The 19,831-nt window shown below is 48.4% G+C and overlaps 1 protein-coding gene across 2 annotated transcripts; it reads right to left on the bottom strand.

The window, feature by feature from the left end:
- Positions 1 to 795: 795 nt before the first annotated feature.
- Positions 796 to 19,216, bottom strand: SORD (sorbitol dehydrogenase). 2 transcript variants are annotated; one of them, XM_053988861.1, is made up of 9 exons: positions 18,632 to 19,215; positions 15,142 to 15,175; positions 14,261 to 14,425; positions 11,888 to 12,047; positions 9,035 to 9,153; positions 8,745 to 8,810; positions 3,515 to 3,690; positions 2,606 to 2,727; positions 796 to 1,857 (listed from the first exon to the last, which is right to left on the bottom strand). In XM_053988861.1, exons 1-9 carry the CDS (start codon positions 18,689 to 18,691, stop codon positions 1,692 to 1,694), a joined length of 1,068 nt encoding a protein of 355 aa, XP_053844836.1. In that variant the 5' UTR covers positions 18,692 to 19,215; the 3' UTR covers positions 796 to 1,691. The 2 variants fall into 2 exon arrangements, with proteins under 2 accessions (XP_053844836.1, XP_053844837.1); XM_053988862.1 differs by lacking the exon at positions 14,261 to 14,425 and having other exon boundaries at positions 18,632 to 19,216.
- Positions 19,217 to 19,831: the final 615 nt, after the last annotated feature.

Genomic DNA, 19,831 nt, shown 5'->3' with positions numbered 1-19,831 from the left:
TAAAGCTGATTGAAGTCTTAAAACACTTTCTTGCCTCCTGTAGTTGGGGACTTGTAATACTTGTGGCATAGTGCTGGCCTTGCTCCTGGCACAGAGCATTAACTCCAGCCCACTGGAAAATGGGCCAAGTTGGAGAGAGTTACCCCTGCACTGGTGACATACATGGAGTCGGGGGTGGGGAATTACAGGCACAGACCCACTGATTATGTGACCTATTGCCCCCAGCAATGCCCCTGCAGTGTCAGTGCCCCCAGCAAGACCTGATAAAGGAGAAGATCAGACAAGGAGCCCAACCAGGCTGAGCTGTGGGAATAACACCAGCCCTTGGGATGCTAAACAGCCCCCTAAGACTACAGAGAGCATGTTTCCATTTCCCAGTAAGAACAATCTTGCAATGGCCACTGGTCTTCCAGCCATGCCAATGGGGATCCCCACAGTACAGGAGTCAGGATGGCCAGTGAATCCCCAGCCATGCCAACGGGGTTCCTCCCAGAGTGGCAATGTGCTGGGCACATATTTTGACCACTTCTTCAGGCTACAGAAGGTTCCCCTGAGTTATGTCTCATCCCTGTAAAATTCAGCATGGACTTGGGGATTTCCATCTCTGCCAGGATTAACTTGGTCACATCTGGAATAAACATGAGGTTTCATTTGTAAGTGGTTGGGTCGTTTGAAGTTTCACAGTCCTGCCAACACTGAGCTCAACCTGCACCCTGTGCGAGGCTTAGGTCTGCACAGTCCCCTGTAAGCCCCTTCAACCCACCACCCCACCCTTCAAATGACACATCTGGAAGGTCTCAGGCAGCCAGAATTTATTGAGGATAATTCAGTACCAGGAAAGGAACTGATCTCTCAGTACTAAAATTAACATGACTGTAATCAAAGATTAGATATTTTTTCTACCTCATCAGTACCTTGTTTGTGGCTCACAAACTCAGCAGGAAGGCATGGTATTCCCAAATAATTATGATTTTTTTTTTGCAGTTTGCAGTGGTAAAACCTTTGAGTGATGCTTTCCCATTGTGTCTCATCTATGCTCCTTCCCATGTCAAAAGCAGCTGTGCCCCCCAACAGCTCCTTCATGGGAGGCACATAAGGACAGAGCTCTCAGCAGTCCCAGTTGTTTCCCTGCCTGCAGTGATCCCACGAGGAGCTGTTGGGGGGTGACATGGCAGACATGGTCCCAGCTGGTCTCCAAGGTTCCCCAAATCCTCGTTTCTGAGCTTTGAGAAGAGCATGGAGAGAATGACCTGAATGTGCCAGTGCTTCCCATGGAGTGGGGAGGGCCAGGCTTTGTTCCACAGCTGTTCGGTCCCTGAGCACCCACGAGGGAAGGGGGGATATTCACATAGGGCTATTTTGCATCCAGGGATTGCCATGCAGGAAATGCTGCAGCCAGGGCAGTGCGGGATGGGAAGGGAGAGTGCCAGCAGCTCCACCCTTACTGTGCCACATGCCAGTGAAAACCTCCCTGGCATGGAGGAACCTGGCCAGGCTCTCCTGCACGTGTGGTCTGTGAAGAAGAGCCACCAGCTGTGCAACCCATCATCTCTAATTCAGCATTTTGATTCGGTTGTCCATTTGTAGTTACCTGTTAATGCTCTAACGGTGTATCCCAGTACCTTTCACCCTCATTACATGTGATTTTCTAGTTACAAGCAACAGGGATGAGGGCCAGGCACTGGGACAGCTCAGGGGCTCTGATCAGTGGGGTCACACTTCAGCATGACTTTGACCCCCTCACCCCTCTTGGTGGTCTCAAAGGCCTCCAGAGCCTTCTCCAGGGGAAAACGGTGCGTAACCAAGGGCTTGACGTTGATCCGCTTGGATGCGAGAAGAGCGATGGCCACAGGCCACCTGCAAGGGAAGCAGAGAGCAGGGGATGAGAGCAGCCACTAGTCTGGAGTCCAAGAAAAGAGCATGGAGCAGCCTGGATCGTCACAGTTATTTCCCTAGCCCAGGGAAGTTTTGCCTGCAAAGAACCTTCTGGTGTCTGGTATGGGAGATGGAACAAGCCAGCTGCTCTGGGCTGCTGAGCTCTGAGAAGACAGGCACTGCTAGTTGAGAGAGTAAGTGAAATCACAGGAAGCAAGTGAAAATCACAGGAAACTACTACTTTGGAAGCCCTGAACGAAAACCAAAACTGCCATGCTCCACACTCCTCTTGCCTGGCCTCTTGCCTGCACACTGACCATGGTGGAGCTCAAACTCATGGACTCAGTGCAGGAAGATAAAAGGAAAAGCCTCAGTCAGCTTCCAGCCTCTTCTCTGGCACAAAGTCCCTCACAGGGGTTGTGTTGTCACTCTGTTTAGAATCATATAAACACTGAGATTGGAAAAGGTCTCCAAGATCATCAAGTCCAACCATGTATGGGCCAAATGAGAGCAACAGGGATAGGAGAGCAAAGAGATGCAGCAGTTAATATAGTTCCCAAACTGCCTACTTAATAACACTTCTCACTTTAAGAAGGAGTGTGACAACATCCCATAAATCCTTCCTGGAGAGCTACAGATTAAGAAAAGAGACTTTCTCCATTAGCAAGAAAGTAGAGCTCTGAAGAATTTTAACTTGGAGACACATCAGCCCCCCCTGCATGAGACTCACGTGTTGCAGTAGCGGAATATCCCACGGATATCCACTTCCCGCACGGCAGCATTCACGATGGGCACCGTCACCATCTCAGGCCCCAGCCCCACCAGAACCAAGGTCCCACCAGAACGAGTGGCCTGGAGAGCAAAGACACAAACAGGTTACATTTTGCAAAACACAGTTGCAGGAGCCTGTGCAGGGTCTGTCAAAAATAAAGCCACCCTTTATGTCTGCAATGGACTGCCTGGGGCACAGCAGAGAAGCCAGGGAGAGGCAGGATGCTGTCAGGAGTCTGACAGAGTGAAACACGTGGTAATCAAAGCGAAAAATTCAATCTTTTGAAAATCTCTGAAGGATTTTGGTAGGAATCCAAAATTCCTATTCGGAAAACCCCATTCTGAAAAATGGCTGGCATTTAGGACTACAAAAAGTACTTTGGGATTTCAGTGGGAGAGACTTAAAACTAAGAGCCTGATGCTCTACTGGAATTTCTCTTTTTGCAGTTTGTCCCATTCCCCTCCTGTCCTGTCACTCCACATTAATCTTCCCCCCATCCTCCTGTTTTAGCAAAACATCCCTTTCTTGCTTCTTTCATTCCTTCTGGAATTAATTTTCTTGATTATTCTTCTTATTTGGACATAAATACAATGGAAGCTGCTGTCCTACTCCCTGGGTTTGGGGATCTTACTGGAGTCTCCTTGGTAAGTGGTTAAGCACCCAAGCATCAAATCAATTATCCCCACACTGATGTTAACACTTTAATTATCTCTCTTAGCTTACTATCTAAGGAGCAGCTTCTCTCCCCACACCAAGCCCACTTAAATTAACCACTGTGGGAGTGAAATAGCTCATTCACTGAACCATCCCAGAAAAAAAACAGACCAACACCATCACTAGTCTGCCTTTGGAACAAGTGGTACTCACATAAATTCCAGCCTGGATACAGGCTTGCACTCCTGTGCACTCCACAGTTATCTCAGGCATGCAGCCAAGCACACTTTCCACTTTGGAGGCCACCTCCTGTGGGGTCTCGTTCTTCACCTGAATGGTGAAATCTGCCCCCACCTCCTTGGCTTTTTGCAGGCGAGAGGCAGATAAGTCTGTGGAAAATAAACCAAGTCAAGAACTGGAGTATTATTTGAAAGAGGGGGAAGAACCTGAACCTGGCATCTGCTCACTACATGTATGACAGGACAGTGCACAACCAGAAGAGGTGAGGATTCACCCTTTCTTGGCAGGCAGAGAATGATCATAAAATCCTGGAATAGTTTGGGTTGGAAGCGACTTCAAAGCTGCACTCCACTTTGAAGTTCCATTCCCTGCCATGGGCAGTTTCTCTTTGGTACTGCCAGAACACTGAGAGTGCATCAAGAGAATAGACATGGCTACGGACAGCACCAAGAAATCTTTCTAACAGGAGACAACAGGCTCAGAGGATCATTAACACTTCTAACAGTGAGAACAGACCATGAGTTCTCCAAGGGCTTTCTCAAGGAACCCTCAGCAGGTGCCTTCAGCTGAGCGAACTGCAGAATGCATTAGTTGTAAGCAGTGTGTCTGCACTGTCACAGACCTGTCCTGCTCTTTACCCTCCTTGTAGCAGCTCTGGGGGCTGCTGAGCATCTCTCAGACAATTTTTGTCACAGATGAATGAGCAGGCAAGCCTATAAAGAAAAAAGGGAGTGGATCTGGTAATAAGGTGGACCTGAAACAGTCCATTAACATGGAGCAACAAAGCTGGTGATGATAAACATCTGTGAGGGCATGGCTGTACTCCTGCACTCTGTTCTGAGGGATCTTGACAGGGCTGTAAGTATCACCTGAAGATCCACAAGGGGTTTGTACCACCGACCAAACTGTCCTGCTGGGGCATCCCACAAGCCCTGGAGGAAAGCCACTATTCCTCTATAGGCACCACTGGTAACCAGGTAACTCTGGAGATAAGGACATGGACAGCTGAGGAGAAGAGTGGGATTTCCCTGGAAGGAATCACCTCTTTTCCCTACACTAAAGCAGTGGTCTACAGGAGTCTGCATGCTGGCACTGGAAAAGATATAACAGCCAAGATTCCCTAGACCCAAAATTGAGGGGTGGTCTCCTCCCGGAGGTCCTGGGCTTAAAGACTCAGAAAATGATGCCTGTGGTAGGGGCATACACAGCAAAGAGGCAGGCTTCTCACCTGGGCACAGTCTTCAGAGAAATCAGAGATGGGGTGGGGTGAAAATATCAAGGGAAAGAGGAGGAGGCCAGTTCTCCAACATGAGAAGACCAGTTCTCCAACATGAGCCGCTCTGACTCAGCCACAGTACTGGGAGTGAGCCAGAGGCTGTACCCTGCCCATCCCACAGCAAAAATGATGGCTCTCACTGGCAGGGCAGGGGATGCACAGGCACTCACTGGCAGGCCAGATGATGGACATGTTCCCATGGGAAGCTGGAAGGCTCGGGATGCCAAGTGTGGGCACACCTACCGAGGAGAGCTGGAGAGGGTATTTCAAGAAGGTGTAACAAAGGGTAATAAAATGCAGGCAAAAGAGGAAAAGTTGAGGCTGAAAAGAAAGGGCAGCATCACCCTGGAAGCCCCAGCATGGGCTCATTCCTGTGGCTGCAGGAGTCACCTTTGTCCCTCCCAAGCTCTGAGCAGTGGGCTCCAGGCCGTGTGTGGGGTCATGCTTGACCCCAGCTGAGTTGCATTCAGAGACCTCCCATGCACCAACTGCACGGCCAGGAGCTTTTTGAGGCACTTCAAGTGCTATGAAACACTTTTTCCCAGCATGGTTGGTGTCTCCCAAATCTCAGTGCATGGCAAGGAGACCACACGGATTCAACAGTCCTCTCAAGTAATGACTAAACTCCCTGTGAAGTTTGGTCTCACAATACCAGTTCACAGCAGACACAGATTCTGGATTCTACCATTTTTAACATCTCCTGAGTCACTATATGTATTTTAAATTATAAATATATACATAAATATTATACATGTATAATATAGAAATATATAAAATATTAGAGACATTCTAGTCTATATTTTACATATTTTATACTTTCTCTCTAGCAGAAATAATCCACAGGCAGTGTCCTAGAGTAACAAGGCAGCCAGTGCATTTCAAAGTGGCCACAAAATCACTTCCAGGCAGCAACAAATCACACATCTTCCCTGTAGCTGTCCTCTGGTTTGCTGACCTGCTCTGGAAGGAAGCCCTGGCTCTAAGCAGCACATGGAATGCAACAGCAATACTGCCAGCCCTGGCCAGGGCTGCAATAACATCTCAGTACACCTGAATCACCAGGAAGCACTTAGTGAAGCAGACAGATCTGCAGGTCACTGCATTGTTCAGAGCTCCAGACACTTGTGAGTCTTGGGAAGGATCAAGTCCTTTGCACTTTAAACCCACACAGCTCTTGGGAAACTGGTCAATTAAACAATAAATGACTTGCATCTTGCCTCTAGTCAGAAGTTTGTTTTCACTTCCCAGCCCCTGGAGCTAATTAAAATTTGGTTTGCTTCCAGTGAAGTTATTAAATTACCCTTAAGCTTGTCATGATGGTTTATGAGCCAACTTAAAAAGCAAATAAATACTCTTGATTATTCTCAGATTTTCTTTGTTCATCTTCTTTCTCAAAGGAGTTGAGCTCTGTACAGTTGCTCACCTCCCCTGACCTTGAATTCCAGGGCTTCTGGAAGCATCAACACCCAGAACTTCAGATTCAGACAGAACAGGGAGAATAATTTCCCTTAAGTAGGAATTATTAAGTGCACCTTCAGTGACAGACAGTGCAATGCAAGACAGCCCAACATGAACGGCTAAACTGTCCCTTCACTTACTGGGGAGGAAGGCTGATCTTTTACATGCACCTGAGGAGAAAAGCAGCTTTTCAGAGCAACAGCAAAGCAGAAGGACAGGAGAAGGTTGCCCATAAATATCAATCACAGCTACTCAGGAGTGGAGTAGAGAGAGACACAGATCTTTTGGAAGAGTAGACGAGGACCCGTGAAACAACCTGATCTTCTCACCCAACTGGAGTCCATTAAATATATCAAACACTCCAGGCAAGCCAAAGACAGAAGTTGTAGGAGGTGAGTTCTCACAAAAAAGCTTTTCTAAATATTTCTATACCTGTGAGAAACTTGTCAAAACAAACACAAACTTTTAAAGCCATAAATGTTGTACAGACAAAGCTCCTCACAGACACATGATAAAAACACAGGGCAATGAATTCAGATAATCTGGTAGCAAAGTACAAGAGGGCCTCTGTGGGCAGACAGGCGCCTCACAGGTGTTGGCTCCTAAAGCCAAAACAAAAAGCAGTTCCTTGAGACAGGCAGCAAAAACTCCAGCAGCACAAGCCAAACCAAACCCATTCCTCGCCTCATGTCACGTTCAAATATTTGACTTGGGACAGCACCTTCATGGTTTGAGCACCTCAGCCAAACCTCTCTCATGTAGAAGAGAAATCCACGAGTCAGAATCAGCACCTAGGCTAGCACATAAAGATAAGAAAGGGTAATTCCATGTATCCAAGCTTGCTGATCCTATAAACCAAGCACCAGGAACCTCCTGTGGCACATGACAGCCAGCTCAGCTTGCCAAGGTCCCCATCAGGAGCAGCTCCTGGTACTAGGGGGAAGACACACCCAGGCTGGAGCAGGAATGAGGGGCAGGCTGAGCCAGCTGCCTCAGACCCACCAACCCCACTCACCAAGCCTTCCCCACCCAGGGAATGGGCCACCCCCAGCCCCTGCACCAGCCCAGCTGGGCACAAGGTTCCTTGTACGTGATTCAGGAGGCAGAGCTATTTTTCCTGCTACAGCAAACATCATCCTCAAATGACAACACTTCACAAAATCTGAGGTGTGGACCGATCACATCCATCAAGCACACACACCTGCAGGGTGAGGCCAACACAGCTAAAAATGCCCTGGACTCAACAGCAGAAGGATTAAGGGAGGAGAATGCCTTGTGTTTTGTGTTTTGACCTGAGCTACTACTGAAGGATGTTTCTGTGAAGGCAAGAGGGTGGGACCTGAATTTTATCTCTTGGCCCAAAGTGGGTCAAGTAACACAGTAATGGAAAGGTCAAAAATACACCTGGCTCGAAGTATGGGAGGTGAGTAACAGCCTTCTGAGAGGTCAAGATCCTTTAGACCTTTGACATAAAAACTGCAGGAGTCTGTGCTCAATGTCCAGTGGCACCTCTAACTGCTCCTCCTGGGCATCACCACTCAGAAAGACTGAAGACTCATAGTGGGAGCTGGAAGCACCATTTCCAGACCCTGTTTAACCCCCAGGTGAAAATTTCAACCAGAGAACATCCTGAGGTTACTCCAGCTCTCCATCCTTCTGGGCAAGCTTGAGAGAGAGAGGGCCTGAACCTTAGAGGAGAGCTAGGAGGAGCTGGGCTAGGTTAGCATGGCAAAGAAAGGCGGAATGGAATGGCTGTCTCAACAGCCTGAAGGGCAGCTGCAAAGCTGATGAAGACTCCTTTCAGTTCTTCCATAAAGGGGGAATCTCCATAAATGACAGTTTGTGAGTGGACCCTAGAAAAAGCTGCGTCATTAAGAGATGCAAACCTGGAGAAGGTATCTCCAGATAGGAGATAGATGGAAACTCCTTCCTCAGAGGTTTTCCTGACACAGCTGGGCAAAGACATTCCTCCAAGCAGCAGCTCAACCAGAAATGTCCAGGACACAGTTATGCAAGAAACACCCATTTCTAAAATGCAGAGACCCTGAAAAGGCCATTTCAGTCACTGTGGATAACCAATGAAAAATGAAACCCTCAGCAGGAGCAGACAGAAGGACAGAGAAAGACCAGTGGAGAAGCACAGTGTGGCTGCACACAGAAAACAGTGGGCAAAAGCTGCCTGGGCTATCATCCAGCACTACCAGAGGTAAAAATAACCTGCTAAGATCAAACCACTCTGGAAGGGTGGTCAGGTACTGGAACAGACTGTCCAGGAAAGTGGTAGAATCACCATTTCTGGAACTGTTCAAAAAACATGTGGATGAGGCACTTATATGGACATGGTTGGGCTTGGCAGTGCTGGGTTAATGGTTGGACTCGATGATCTAAGTGGTTTTTTCCAACCTTAATAATTTTGTGATTCTGTATGGTGGGAAACAGGCACACTCTGAAAGGGCTAAAAGGACTTACCAGTAACCACCACGACTGCTGCACCCATCATCTTAGCAACAATCACATTAACGAGGCCGATTGGTCCTGGGTACAAAGGGGACAAAGAGAACATGTACCACTGACAGGCAGCATCAGCCCCACCCCTGAACATGCCCAGAGCTCAGCGTGTTCCTGGCCAAAGGAGGCTTTGGCAGCCCCAAGGTCTCCCTCATCCCTCACCCCTTCCAGCAGAGCCCAGATCAGAGCCTGAGCCTGCCCATCCCCTCCCAGTAGGCAGGGAACACAAGGACTAGCTATGATCACTGTACCAGAGCCAGACACGAAGACTTTGCTTCCCAGAGTGACTCCCGCTCGTTTGCAGGCATGGATTCCCACTGAGAGGGGCTCGATAAGGGCTCCTTCCTCAAAGGTGACATTATCTGGAAGCCTGCAAGAATGGGACACAAGGAACAGTCACCAATGTAGGTCATGAGGGTGATGGGGAAAGCCATGAGACTCAAAAACCAAACATGGGTGTAAAACACAGTAGCAAAACACACTGCCACCTGTGGTCAGAGAAATAAGCTGGAATACACTTCAAGAGATTCCATTGCTTCTTTTCCTCATCTGAAGCAGCATCAAGTGCACCTGAAGCATTTTTCAGTGAGGTTTTGCCCAAGCACCACACCCAGGGGCCCATAAACTTCCCCACATCAACTCTCTAGTACTTGGTGAGTCAACAAGGATTCCTTTGCCACTCATTCCCTTTAGAATAAACCCCCCAGTTGCATATATACCACCCTATGGCTCACCCACCAGTGAGCTCCCAGAGCCCTCACCAGGGTTGAATCAGCTTTTAGAAAACATCCTGCTGCCAAAGGTGAGGCCACCAGGAAAGGCAGCCAGATCCAGGTCTCCCCATAACAACCAGGATCACCTTCCCTGATGCACCAAGTGTTTTAACAAGTGGACTAGTCCCAGTATGCATCCTCCCAGCAGTCAGGGACAACGTGTGCAGTGAGTATCATACACCTTTTGGACAAAAGCAATCCTGTAATGCAGCCAACATAAGTGACAGAAAAAAGCAGAGGAAGTGAAACCCTTCTGAACTGCTGAAAGAAATCAATCTCAGCCCCAAAACACTGCCCATCAGCAAACCACTAGTGTGGGTTCTCACACTGTTCTGGAAGCTGTGCCTGCCAGGAGAGTCAGCAGGGACAGTGACAGTGACAGCACTGGGAAGCTCAAGGTCAGATCTCAGCCAGGCCAATGTGAAGCCAAAGAAATGGAAATGATGGCTGTGGGAAGACAGCTCTAAGATACCTGCATATCCCTTATTTCCAAGAGGCTTTAAAGGTCTGACTCCAAGAGTTCTGTTGTCACAGAGTCTGGCATCATGTTTGCTACTGCTGGGTTTGGGCACTGCCCTGTCAATGGGGAGGGCAGCATCACAGCATGATCCCACCTCCATCAAGTTACTTGGAGCACCCAACACAGAGTCTGTCCACCAGCAGGACACACATCCATCTCCCTAGGGACACAATAACTGCCCAAATATGTGAAAGCTCAATGAGCTCACCCATCATCTGTTCTTAGCAAATCTGTGCTGGCAGAGTGGCTGTGTGCCAGGCAATCCACTCTACATGAGCCAGCCACAGCACTGCTGATCTGAAACTGGGAGCACCAGGTCCAGGCTTTGCATCCCAAAGCTATAAAATTAAAATAAAATAAAAATAAAAAATAAATAAATAAAATAAAATAAAATATAAAATAAAATAAAATAAAATAATAATAAAATAAAATAAAATAAAATAAAATAAAATAAAATAAAATAAATAAAAATATAATAAAATATAATAAAATAAAATAGTCAAAGTAATATTTGCTCAAATTGGAGGAAAAAAGCAAAAGCCTGGAAGAAGCCAGCTACAAACCAGCCACTTCCTCTCAAGCAAAAACTTGTGATGCTGTCAGAAAATGTTATTTTGATACACAGGAAATTGATGACAGTGGGTCTGGACAGTGAGATGCTAATCCCATCCATACCAGCACCTCATCCTGACAGCAGCTGCTTGGTATCTGCTTTGAAAGCTTCCTGCCTGAGGACTCTCAGGAGAAGAGCAGTCAAGTGCCTCCTTCCGACTGACACGATCCTGAATGCTTTCTCTGCAGACACCAAAGATCAATCCCAAGGATGTTCCTGTTCATGGAAGTACCAGCTCCATCCACACTGAAAAAGAACAAGCTCCACAGGTAGAGCTGCCTCAGGGGGACACTACTGGGGCACTACTTGTTAAAGGCACTTAAGTGGGTATAACATCATACAAGTTTTTTCAGGTCTTTGGAGTATTTGAGGCCCTGGTACAGGTTGCCCAGAGAAGCTGTGGCTGCCCCATCCCTGGAAGTGTTCAAGGTCAGGCTGAATGGGGCTTGGAGCAACCTGGGATAGTGGAAGGTATCCCTGACCACAGTAGGGGGTGGAGTGGGAAGAACTTTAAGGTGCCTTCCAAACTGAACCCTTTTGAGATTCTATGATTTGCCAGAGTGTTTAAGCACAGATTTGCTTCTAAGCCTATGGGCCAGTGCTGCCACAATTAATAACATATTCAAGTTTGCTGAACTGGACATGAAAACAGATATGTTGTAATGCTGGTAGCTTTGTGGAGACACTCAGAAACACATGAACAAACAGCTCAGTAGGGCTACTGCTTCTCTTCCTGCTCTGCTCAAAGTGGGGTGACTTTGTTTCAAACGACAGAGTGAGATGTCACCAGTCACCCTGGTGTTTCCTGAAAAGCAGCAGCAAAACTCAGCTCAAAGAACCAGACAAAGACCTTCAGGCACCGGCCTAGGAAGGCAAGGATATGAAAAGAGACAGGAGAGAAACCAAGAGCAGAGAGCAAATGGGAAAAGGAAAATAATTAAAGGGTAAACCAGTGGTGATATCCCAGGAGACATGCAAGAAATGTTTATGTCTGGCACCTGAGGGGATAAACTGTCTGCCTGACAAACCCTTTGTGAAGTGGCTGCCATCCAAGCTTAGGCATGTTATTTATGGATCAGAAAGCAATAAAACCTGTTGGGATCACATAAAGAGTTTTCCAAAGGGCCAAGAGGTGATGGATGCAGCTAATCTCCCCCCAGGGAGTGTATATTTCTCTGTGGAGGGAGCATGGACTGACTTGTAGCAGTAGTTTGCACTGTGCTTGTAGTAGCGGCACAGGTTCCCGTCGTCGGGGGGTGTCGCGCAGAAGAAGATGGTCGGGGACAGGTTGTAGCGCCCAGTTTTGCAGAACTCATCCATCTCCCTTGGGACACCCGGCTCGATGGCCACACGGTCACCTGCCAGGAGGAAAGCAGATGGACTGGGTCAGGGACAGGGTGGCACACAAGCAGGAATAGCACCAAAAACCACAGAAACACCGGCACCATAAAGGCAAGAGGGACATGAGGAAGCTCTTGCTGCACACACCAGGCTGGTTCCCAACGCTCCCTTCACAGCAGCCTCATCACCAAGATCTTCCCAGCTACTTGGAAAGAGATGGTGTTTCAGAGGCACAGGCACAGATGTAAACTCAGCCCCACACACACCTTCCCCCAGCTGCCTTGCAGCTAACCTCAGCAGATGAAGGGGCAGCCCCCAGGCAATCACACTGTGATTTTGCTGAATCTGTTGAAGAGGAAATCTGAGGATGGAGCAGGTGAGCTCAGCTAGTCACCACGCTTCCAGCTGGAAAGAGCTGTCCCTTGAGAATCATAGAATCAAGGAAGTAATTGTGTTGGAAGGGACCTTAAAACTCAGCTTGTTCCACTCCTTGCCATGGGAAGGGACACCTTCCACTACCCCAAGCTGCTTCTAGCCCTGTCCAACCCAGCCTTGAACACTTCCAGGGATGGGACAGCCACTGCTTCTCTGAGCAACCTGTGCCAGGGCCTCCCCACCCTCACAGGGAAGGAAGCTTAAGGTACAGAACACCCAGGAGCCTGGCAGGATTTATCTGGGAACAGAGACAGCTTGGTGCTACAACAGAGTAGTTCAGGGTACAGGAAGGACACATGCTGCAGGACAAACAGCTATTATTTAATTGCAGTCACAAAGCAGGATGGACTAGAGAAAACAGCGTGAGCATAGTACAACTTGCAAGTACACAAGGGACACTAAGCCTCACATTTATTTGGCAGAGGAATCAGAGCCAAACCTCTGAGCAAAGCTCTCCACCAACAGGCTTTCAGGCAGACACGGGGATAAGTAGGATGGAAGTAAAGAGCCATCTAGGCCACTGCATCCCCTCTGAGATGGCCAACAAGAGGTGTCTGACAGGACAGGGGCAGGACAGGCACATACTGAATACTCTCCCAGCCTCACTTTATACGCAGCAGTGAGGCCTCCCAAGTCGCAGGTGGTTTGTTTGTATTTAGTAACACTCAACAACTTCTCCTTCCACCACATAAACTATGTGGTCTGCTATATCTCAGGTGAATGCTGAACCTCACTGTGCCTTGCTCTGGTGCTGGAGCAACCGGAGAATGGGCAAGCTGTTCTGCCAGCCCTCCATGAGTCTTCACATACTTGAGCAGTCTCTCTAGCTCTCAATTCAAGTCCCTGACTTGGACATTTGTCAGAGATGCTGCTCCACAAGTCGTTATCTCCTTGTCCTCCTCTGAACTCTTCTCACTTGTTTTACATCCTTTTGGAAAGGAGGAGACCAGAACTGCATGCAGAGTTCCAGATGTGCACTGACATCTGCTGAGTCTCTGTCCCCTTCCCAACAGTAATTTGCATTTTCACTGCTGTGGAGCCAATGCTGCTATGCACAGTGTCAGAGCCAAAGATCTCACCCCTCAGCAGTGATGGTCAGTGCAGCATTTTAGATATGAAGCTGGTTTTGTTTGTTCTGTCATGGGATATCACTTTGTGTTTGCCCGCATTGAATCCCGCCTGCATCAAATCCCACTTTCATCTTCCTGGCACCTCTCTGGTCTCTCTGTAACTCTTGCTGGCTCTCCCCTACGTCCTCTCCACCTTGCCTAATTGCTGTCATCAGCAGACTTTACAAAATTCCCTGCTCAGTCCATTTTCTAAGATATTCATGAGCACAGCGAGCTGTGGAGGTCCCACCACAGGGCCTGGAGCAGTGGCTCCAGTGACCTCTGCACTGCAGGAGGCCGTTTGCTTCTTCAAGAGCACACACAGAGAAAAAACACTCACAGCTGGTTGCTGGCAAGAGCTAGAGATGTGGTTTCTGAAACTTTATCAAGCCTCCTTAAATGGCACCTTGTACCAGTATATACTCTGCTCTGCATTAAAATAGAGCCAGGCCAGCTCAACACATCCCAGGATAAAGCTACCTAAGGAATATCACATACTAGTGGCCAAGATGGGCCACTAACTGCAGATGACTAACTGCAGCCCAGTGACACTTCTTGAAGGAGGTCACACTGTGAGTTCAGAACTTCAGATAAATTTACATGACAGAAAAAACCACAGCCTGTTATCGACAGATTCTCGGAACAGATTAGGAGGAAAACAAACAAATGGGTTTGGTTCCAGATACCTGGTTTCAGATGAGTCACCCCAAAGCCCACTTTTATGACAGTCCCGGAAGCTTCATGTCCCAACACCATGGGATCCTTGACAACAAAATCCCCGATTCGACCGTGCTGCCAGTAGTGAACGTCAGAGCCACAGATCCCAACGGAATGCATGCGCAGGAGGACCTCTGCCAGAAAAGGAGGGAAGGTTCCTTGTAGAAAAACTGACCTTCTTAGGCACTGGCAGAGCAGCACGTGGGCCCCACAGCAAAGGCCAAGCCAGCATCGACACATCCATATTTACCAGCATTCAATCAACACACCAGAATTGTGCGTGCACACATCGGAAGAGTGGCACGTTCATGAGCCACCTGCTGAAATACAAAACTATGCAATGATTCACAAAGCAAGAAGGCTTGAAATAGGGTAAGACAAAAGCCGATGTCAATAAAAATACGGTCAACAAAGTAATGCAATTTAAGAGGGGTGTTATTATTGCTGGAGTAGGAATAAAATAGCAAGTCCATTTAATTTTCCCTTCTCCCAAAGCTATGATTTCAGCCCCAGAGAGTTTGTGAATCAAATTTCTATCATATGCCCATTCTATTAATGTTTAGTCCTGCATAAGATCATTTGACATGTCCCAAGAGCCATTTACTGTGACATACATGAATTGATGGAACAGGAAGCAAAAAAAGCCAGATAAAGGGTTTTTTCTGTGACTGCTCCAGCTCTTCTTTTCAGCTGGAAAAGCAGCATTATCTGTTTCAGCCACACAATTGTTTTTTGGATAATTTTGTACTTCCTCAGAAATATTTTATATTATCAAGGAGCAACAAAAGAGAATGAGAACACAAAGAGAGAAGTAAAGAAAGCAGCCAAAATCAGTCATCTATAGACTTACCATTAGGACCTGGTTCTGGAATTGGACGGTTTTCCTACAGACAAAAGGAATAAAAAAAGCATTTAGCTGCTTGTTCATATCCCTGGGAATATCTGTGGAAACTTAGCTCTGGTTAGCTCAGGTAAATCTATAAGAAGACAAGGTTTTTGGTTCTGTCTGCTCCATAAGACACGGCTGTGCCACGTGGAGGCTGCTCCTAAGCTCCCCTCATTTTCCACGCTCAGTGGAATAACACAGGTAGCTGTAGGAGTAAGTACACTGCCAGCTTGTAAATCCACTCTCCAAATTATTTTGTAGTGAATTCCCTTTCCCAGCCCAGACAACAGACACATACTAAATTTCCCTGCACTGGAGAAGCCCCAAATTTCAGCTGAATCCTTCATCCATCCCATTGGCTGACAAAAAAAAAATCACCTTTTGTAACCAGGAAGATTCTGAACTGCCAGTTCTATAAAGTCTTAATATTGCAGGGCTTATATTATTATTTTAAATAATACAAAACTTTTTTTTTTACTACATAATGATAGAATAACAGAATCACAGAATGGTTTGGGTTGGAAAGGACCTTAAAGCTCATCTCATTCTACACCCTGCCATGGGCAGGAATACCTTCCACCTTGGACCAGGTTGCTCCAAGCCACATCCTTGAACACTTCCCAGGATGGGGCAGCCACAGCTTCTCTGAGCAACCCGTGCCAGGCCTCAGCAACCTGTGCCAGTAATACATAATTTACATATAAGATTTATACATGATATAGACATAATGATTTATACCTAGTAATGTATACATTCACATTCTCTTGTAATTGCCATGGCACCTCTTTATGGGATGAATGACAAAACCAAAGTTAGAAAAGTGCCCCACAGGGGCAAAACCCAAAAAGTCTGCAGGGCTTTTGCCTTCACTGAGCTCCCTCAACTGCCTCAAAAGCCAAATGAATAATTTTGCTGGGTTTTACAACACCAGGACAATATAATACCCACCGTGAGGATTATGTCTCTAAGAAAAGCCCCCCAGAATAGTGCTAACAATAAACCCTTAAAAATTCATTTGCTGCTCAAACTGTGAGGTGCACTGTTCTGCATTTTAACTGTTTAAATCCCAGTATATTCCTCAACTCCTATTTTGTATTTCAGCATTCTAAACATCATGGAAAGACAAACTCTGTAAATATGTTCTCATATGACTAAACTGACTGAAATTGTCCATGTTCAGACCTGTATCTGCAATTTTTCTGTGTGGGGGGTTTGTTTTTTTACACTGAGGACACAGCCCAGAGCATTATTTCTAAAAGAGGTCAATCTAGAAGTAACCTCTTTTATAGAAAATGCAATAAGCACAGGATCTGGTGACACACCAGAGGTACAGACCACCTCAGACTGAACAGAAATGAGAGATAAAGCAAACTTCTAGCTGAAAGTGTTTGTGGGAGGAAAAAAAACCCAAAACCACTATATTTTTTTCTGGCAATTATCAACTGTGCCCAGAAAACCTAGACATCTTGGTGGGAAGTGAATTCTGCAGCCTGATTTGGAGAAAATAGGAGTGACCAAAGTGGGGAACACCAAAGACACAAATTCTGCTCGTTGCCTGTCATTCACTGAGAAGTTCAGAAATGGTGACTGGTAAAGTAAACACAGCAAATCTTTTCTGTGAAAGGAGACATGGAAAGAGAAGTCATAGTACAAGTATAAAACCAACAAATCCTTAACAGGCAGCAAAGAGGAACCTGTGCAACTACCTAAGGACAAGAGGAGAGTCCACAAAAAAAAAGCAAACACATTTTCAAACAGCACATGGATCACAGCAACTCTGCCTATGGGAAACATGTCCAAAAATCAAGAAAGGTGTGGGATTTACGGGAAGATGGCATCACCCAGCTTTGGGTATCAATAACAGATAACAAGTTCAGAGTTCACTGCTGAGACTACTCCTACCACCATTGGGTCAATACAGTGAGCACCATCCACATCGTGGAAAGAAACTTCAGAGAAGCCCAGGAGGATGACACAAGGTGCTGCCGGTGAGGCAGGAGGGCACTGGTGACCAGCTTTAAGGTCTCCAGCAGTACTAATATCCAAGGAAAACTCTCACATCTGGGTGTAAGCCAGTTTAGACACCAGCCACACAGATGTGATGGAGTCCACCTTCACAAGTCTCAGACACCTTTCTTAAATCACAGGGGTTTGGAAACGTGTTCTTGAGCTAGAGGGACCACCTCAGTCCTCAACCCATTTTGATTTATTTTGGTAGTCAGGCTACATGTGACTGTTGGGAAAGCATAATTGTGTCAAAGGTGCCTGGGAGCAGCCTGGGAGCCACCAGGAGCCACCTACACGGCACTGCTCAGGCTTTGGCACATGTGGCTTCAGCTGGGCGGGAATGGTAAAGAATCAACCACTTCCATGGTAATCATCCCCTAAACAAGGTGTGTATCCAAAGTCTGTGTTGTTCCCGAGAGCTCTCCTGCCAGGACTCTGTGTACAGAAAGCTGCCTGCCAATGTCTGCCTGTGAAAATCTTCCTTCCCCGCTTTGGCACCCACCAAACTGGAAAACACCACTCTCCAGCAGCGCCATAGTGATTCAGCACCCAGAAAGAGCCGAGCATTAGCAGCCAGAGAAGCAGAACGAGCTTAAAGAACTAAAAAAGTACTTTAAAATACTCCAACAAATATATATATATATTTGTATTTATATACAAAATAAAAGCTCCCCCCTGTCCGGGAGGGTCCTCCAGCATCTGCTCCCCCTAAACCCTCTGTCCTGCTGCTCACCTGGGCTCTGACAGCCCAAAGGAGCAACAACCACTCTCCACCGCTGCTCCCTGGGAGGGCCGGTCTCAGCTGTGAGAATGGCTAATTGCGGGGGTGGGGGGAGAAGTTTTTTGCAGATTCTGGGTTTCAGGGATAAAAGGTTCTCCACCCAGAGTTGGCAAAGATCTCAAAGATTATCCCCTCCTGCGATCCCTAAGTGCATTCTGCAGCTGAAACCTTTCCAAGATCGGAAAACCAGAAAATATACACAATAGAACTTGCAAACTTGCCAGAACCAGCTAAAAAATAAGTCATGCTTCTGATACTGTTACATCCGTCTACTTCCTTGAATGAGTGTATCTATGAATTTATTTTTCTTGCAAAAATGTTGCACCTCCCAGGCACACGGGCTGGTGCTTTTTTTTTTTTTTTTTTTTCCCGTCCGGGTCCTTCCCTGCTACGCTGTGAAGGCTTCCCCACAGACGGGATGGCAGGGCCCAGCCATGGGACACCCCCGAATTTGCGTCCCCGCGCCCCGTAGGCCTCCCCCTGCCGTGGCCACTGGCGGCTGGGGGCCGGCTCGGGCTCACCCGGAGCCGGGTGGAACCGGGGCTGCGGTCCGGACACCGCTGGTGCCCCGGGCTCGCCCCGGGCCCGCGGGGGCCGTTCCCGCCCCGCCGTCTGCCGAGCGCGGCCCCGCCGCCCCTGCCCGGCCCCGGCGCCTCCCGGCCGTACCAGGCGCAGCTCCCCGGCTCGGTGAACCACCACGGCCACGTTCTGCCCCGGCGCCGCCATGGCTCAGCTCGCCACGGCCCCGGGTCCAAGGATCGCTGCCGGGGGGGCCGCCCGTGCTCCGGCCCCCGCCCGCCCGCGGGCCCGGCACCGCCCCCCGGCACCGAGCGGGCACGGCCGGCTCCGGGCACGACCCCAGCGCCGGGCCCAGCTCCAGCTGCAGCTCCAGATCCTGGCCCATCTCCGGGCCCAGGTGCTCCAGCTCCAGGCCCCAGCTGTGATTCCAGGACTCAGCCTCTGCTCCGGGTCCAGCCCCAGCTGCAGCCTCAGCCCCTACCCTGGCACGAGCCCCAGCTCCAGTCCCATCTCCGGGCCCATCTCTGGGGGTCAGGTCCCCTGGCACCAGCTCCAGCCCCAGCTCCGATTCCAGGCCTCAGCCCCTGCTCCGGATCCAGCCTCCGCTCCAGCCCCAGCTGCAGCCACAGCTCCAGGCTCTAACCCCAGCTCCAGTTTCAGGCCCTGGGTCTAGCTCCAGTGCCTGCTCCAGCCCTGGCTCCCAGGCCAGTTCCAGCCTCACTGCCCCAGCTCACTGCCCCAGCTCCAGGCCCCAGCTCCAATTCCAGCTCCAGCTTCAGCCCCATCTCCAGTCCCGACCCCAATTCCAGCCCCAACCACTGCTTCCAGGCCCGATCCCAGCCTCTGCTCCAGTTCCAGGCCGTGCTGGTGACAACACTGCACCGTGCATTTTGACTAAAATTCAATAAAATGTGGTCTGTAGGCTTTCCCTGGACATGACACAATTGGAATGTGGTTATCTCAGCTGCAGAAATCGCTTATTGGGGGAAAAAATGGAGACTTCAGGGATTTTGGGTTTTGGGGACAAAAGGTTTTCTGCTCAAATGGAGTTGACAAACATTTCAAATAGATTATCCCATCCAGTGTCATTGAATCATGGAATCGTGGAATATTCTGGGTTTAAGGTACCCACAAGGACCATTGAGTCCAATTCCTGTCCCTGCACAGACACCCCAACAGTCCCACCCTGTGCCTGAGAGCATTGTCCAAACACTCCCTGAGCTCTGGCAGCCCTGGGGCAGTGCCCATTCCCTGGGGAGCCTGTTCAGTGCCCCACCACCCTCTGAGGAAGAACCTTTTCCTCATATCAAACCTAACCCTCCCCTGACACAGCTCCAGCTGTTCACT

The sequence above is a fragment of the Vidua macroura genome, chromosome 12 (assembly GCF_024509145.1).
Source record: "Vidua macroura isolate BioBank_ID:100142 chromosome 12, ASM2450914v1, whole genome shotgun sequence".
Taxonomy (NCBI): domain Eukaryota; kingdom Metazoa; phylum Chordata; class Aves; order Passeriformes; family Viduidae; genus Vidua; species Vidua macroura.
This window is presented reverse-complemented; position numbering and strand designations above follow the sequence as displayed.

Excerpts from the sequence above, each read along its gene's own strand:
- SORD (XM_053988861.1), bottom strand. The coding sequence starts at position 18,691 with ATGGCGGCGCCGGGGCAGAACGTGGCCGTGGTGGTTCACCGAGCCGGG. Across the intron at positions 15,176-18,631 it reads GAGCCGGGGAGCTGCGCCTG|GAAAACCGTCCAATTCCAGA; the intron begins GTACGGCCGGGA and ends TTTTGTCTGTAG. Across the intron at positions 8,811-9,034 it reads AGTCTTCGTGTCTGGCTCTG|GACCAATCGGCCTCGTTAAT; the intron begins GTACAGTGATCA and ends CTTTGTACCCAG.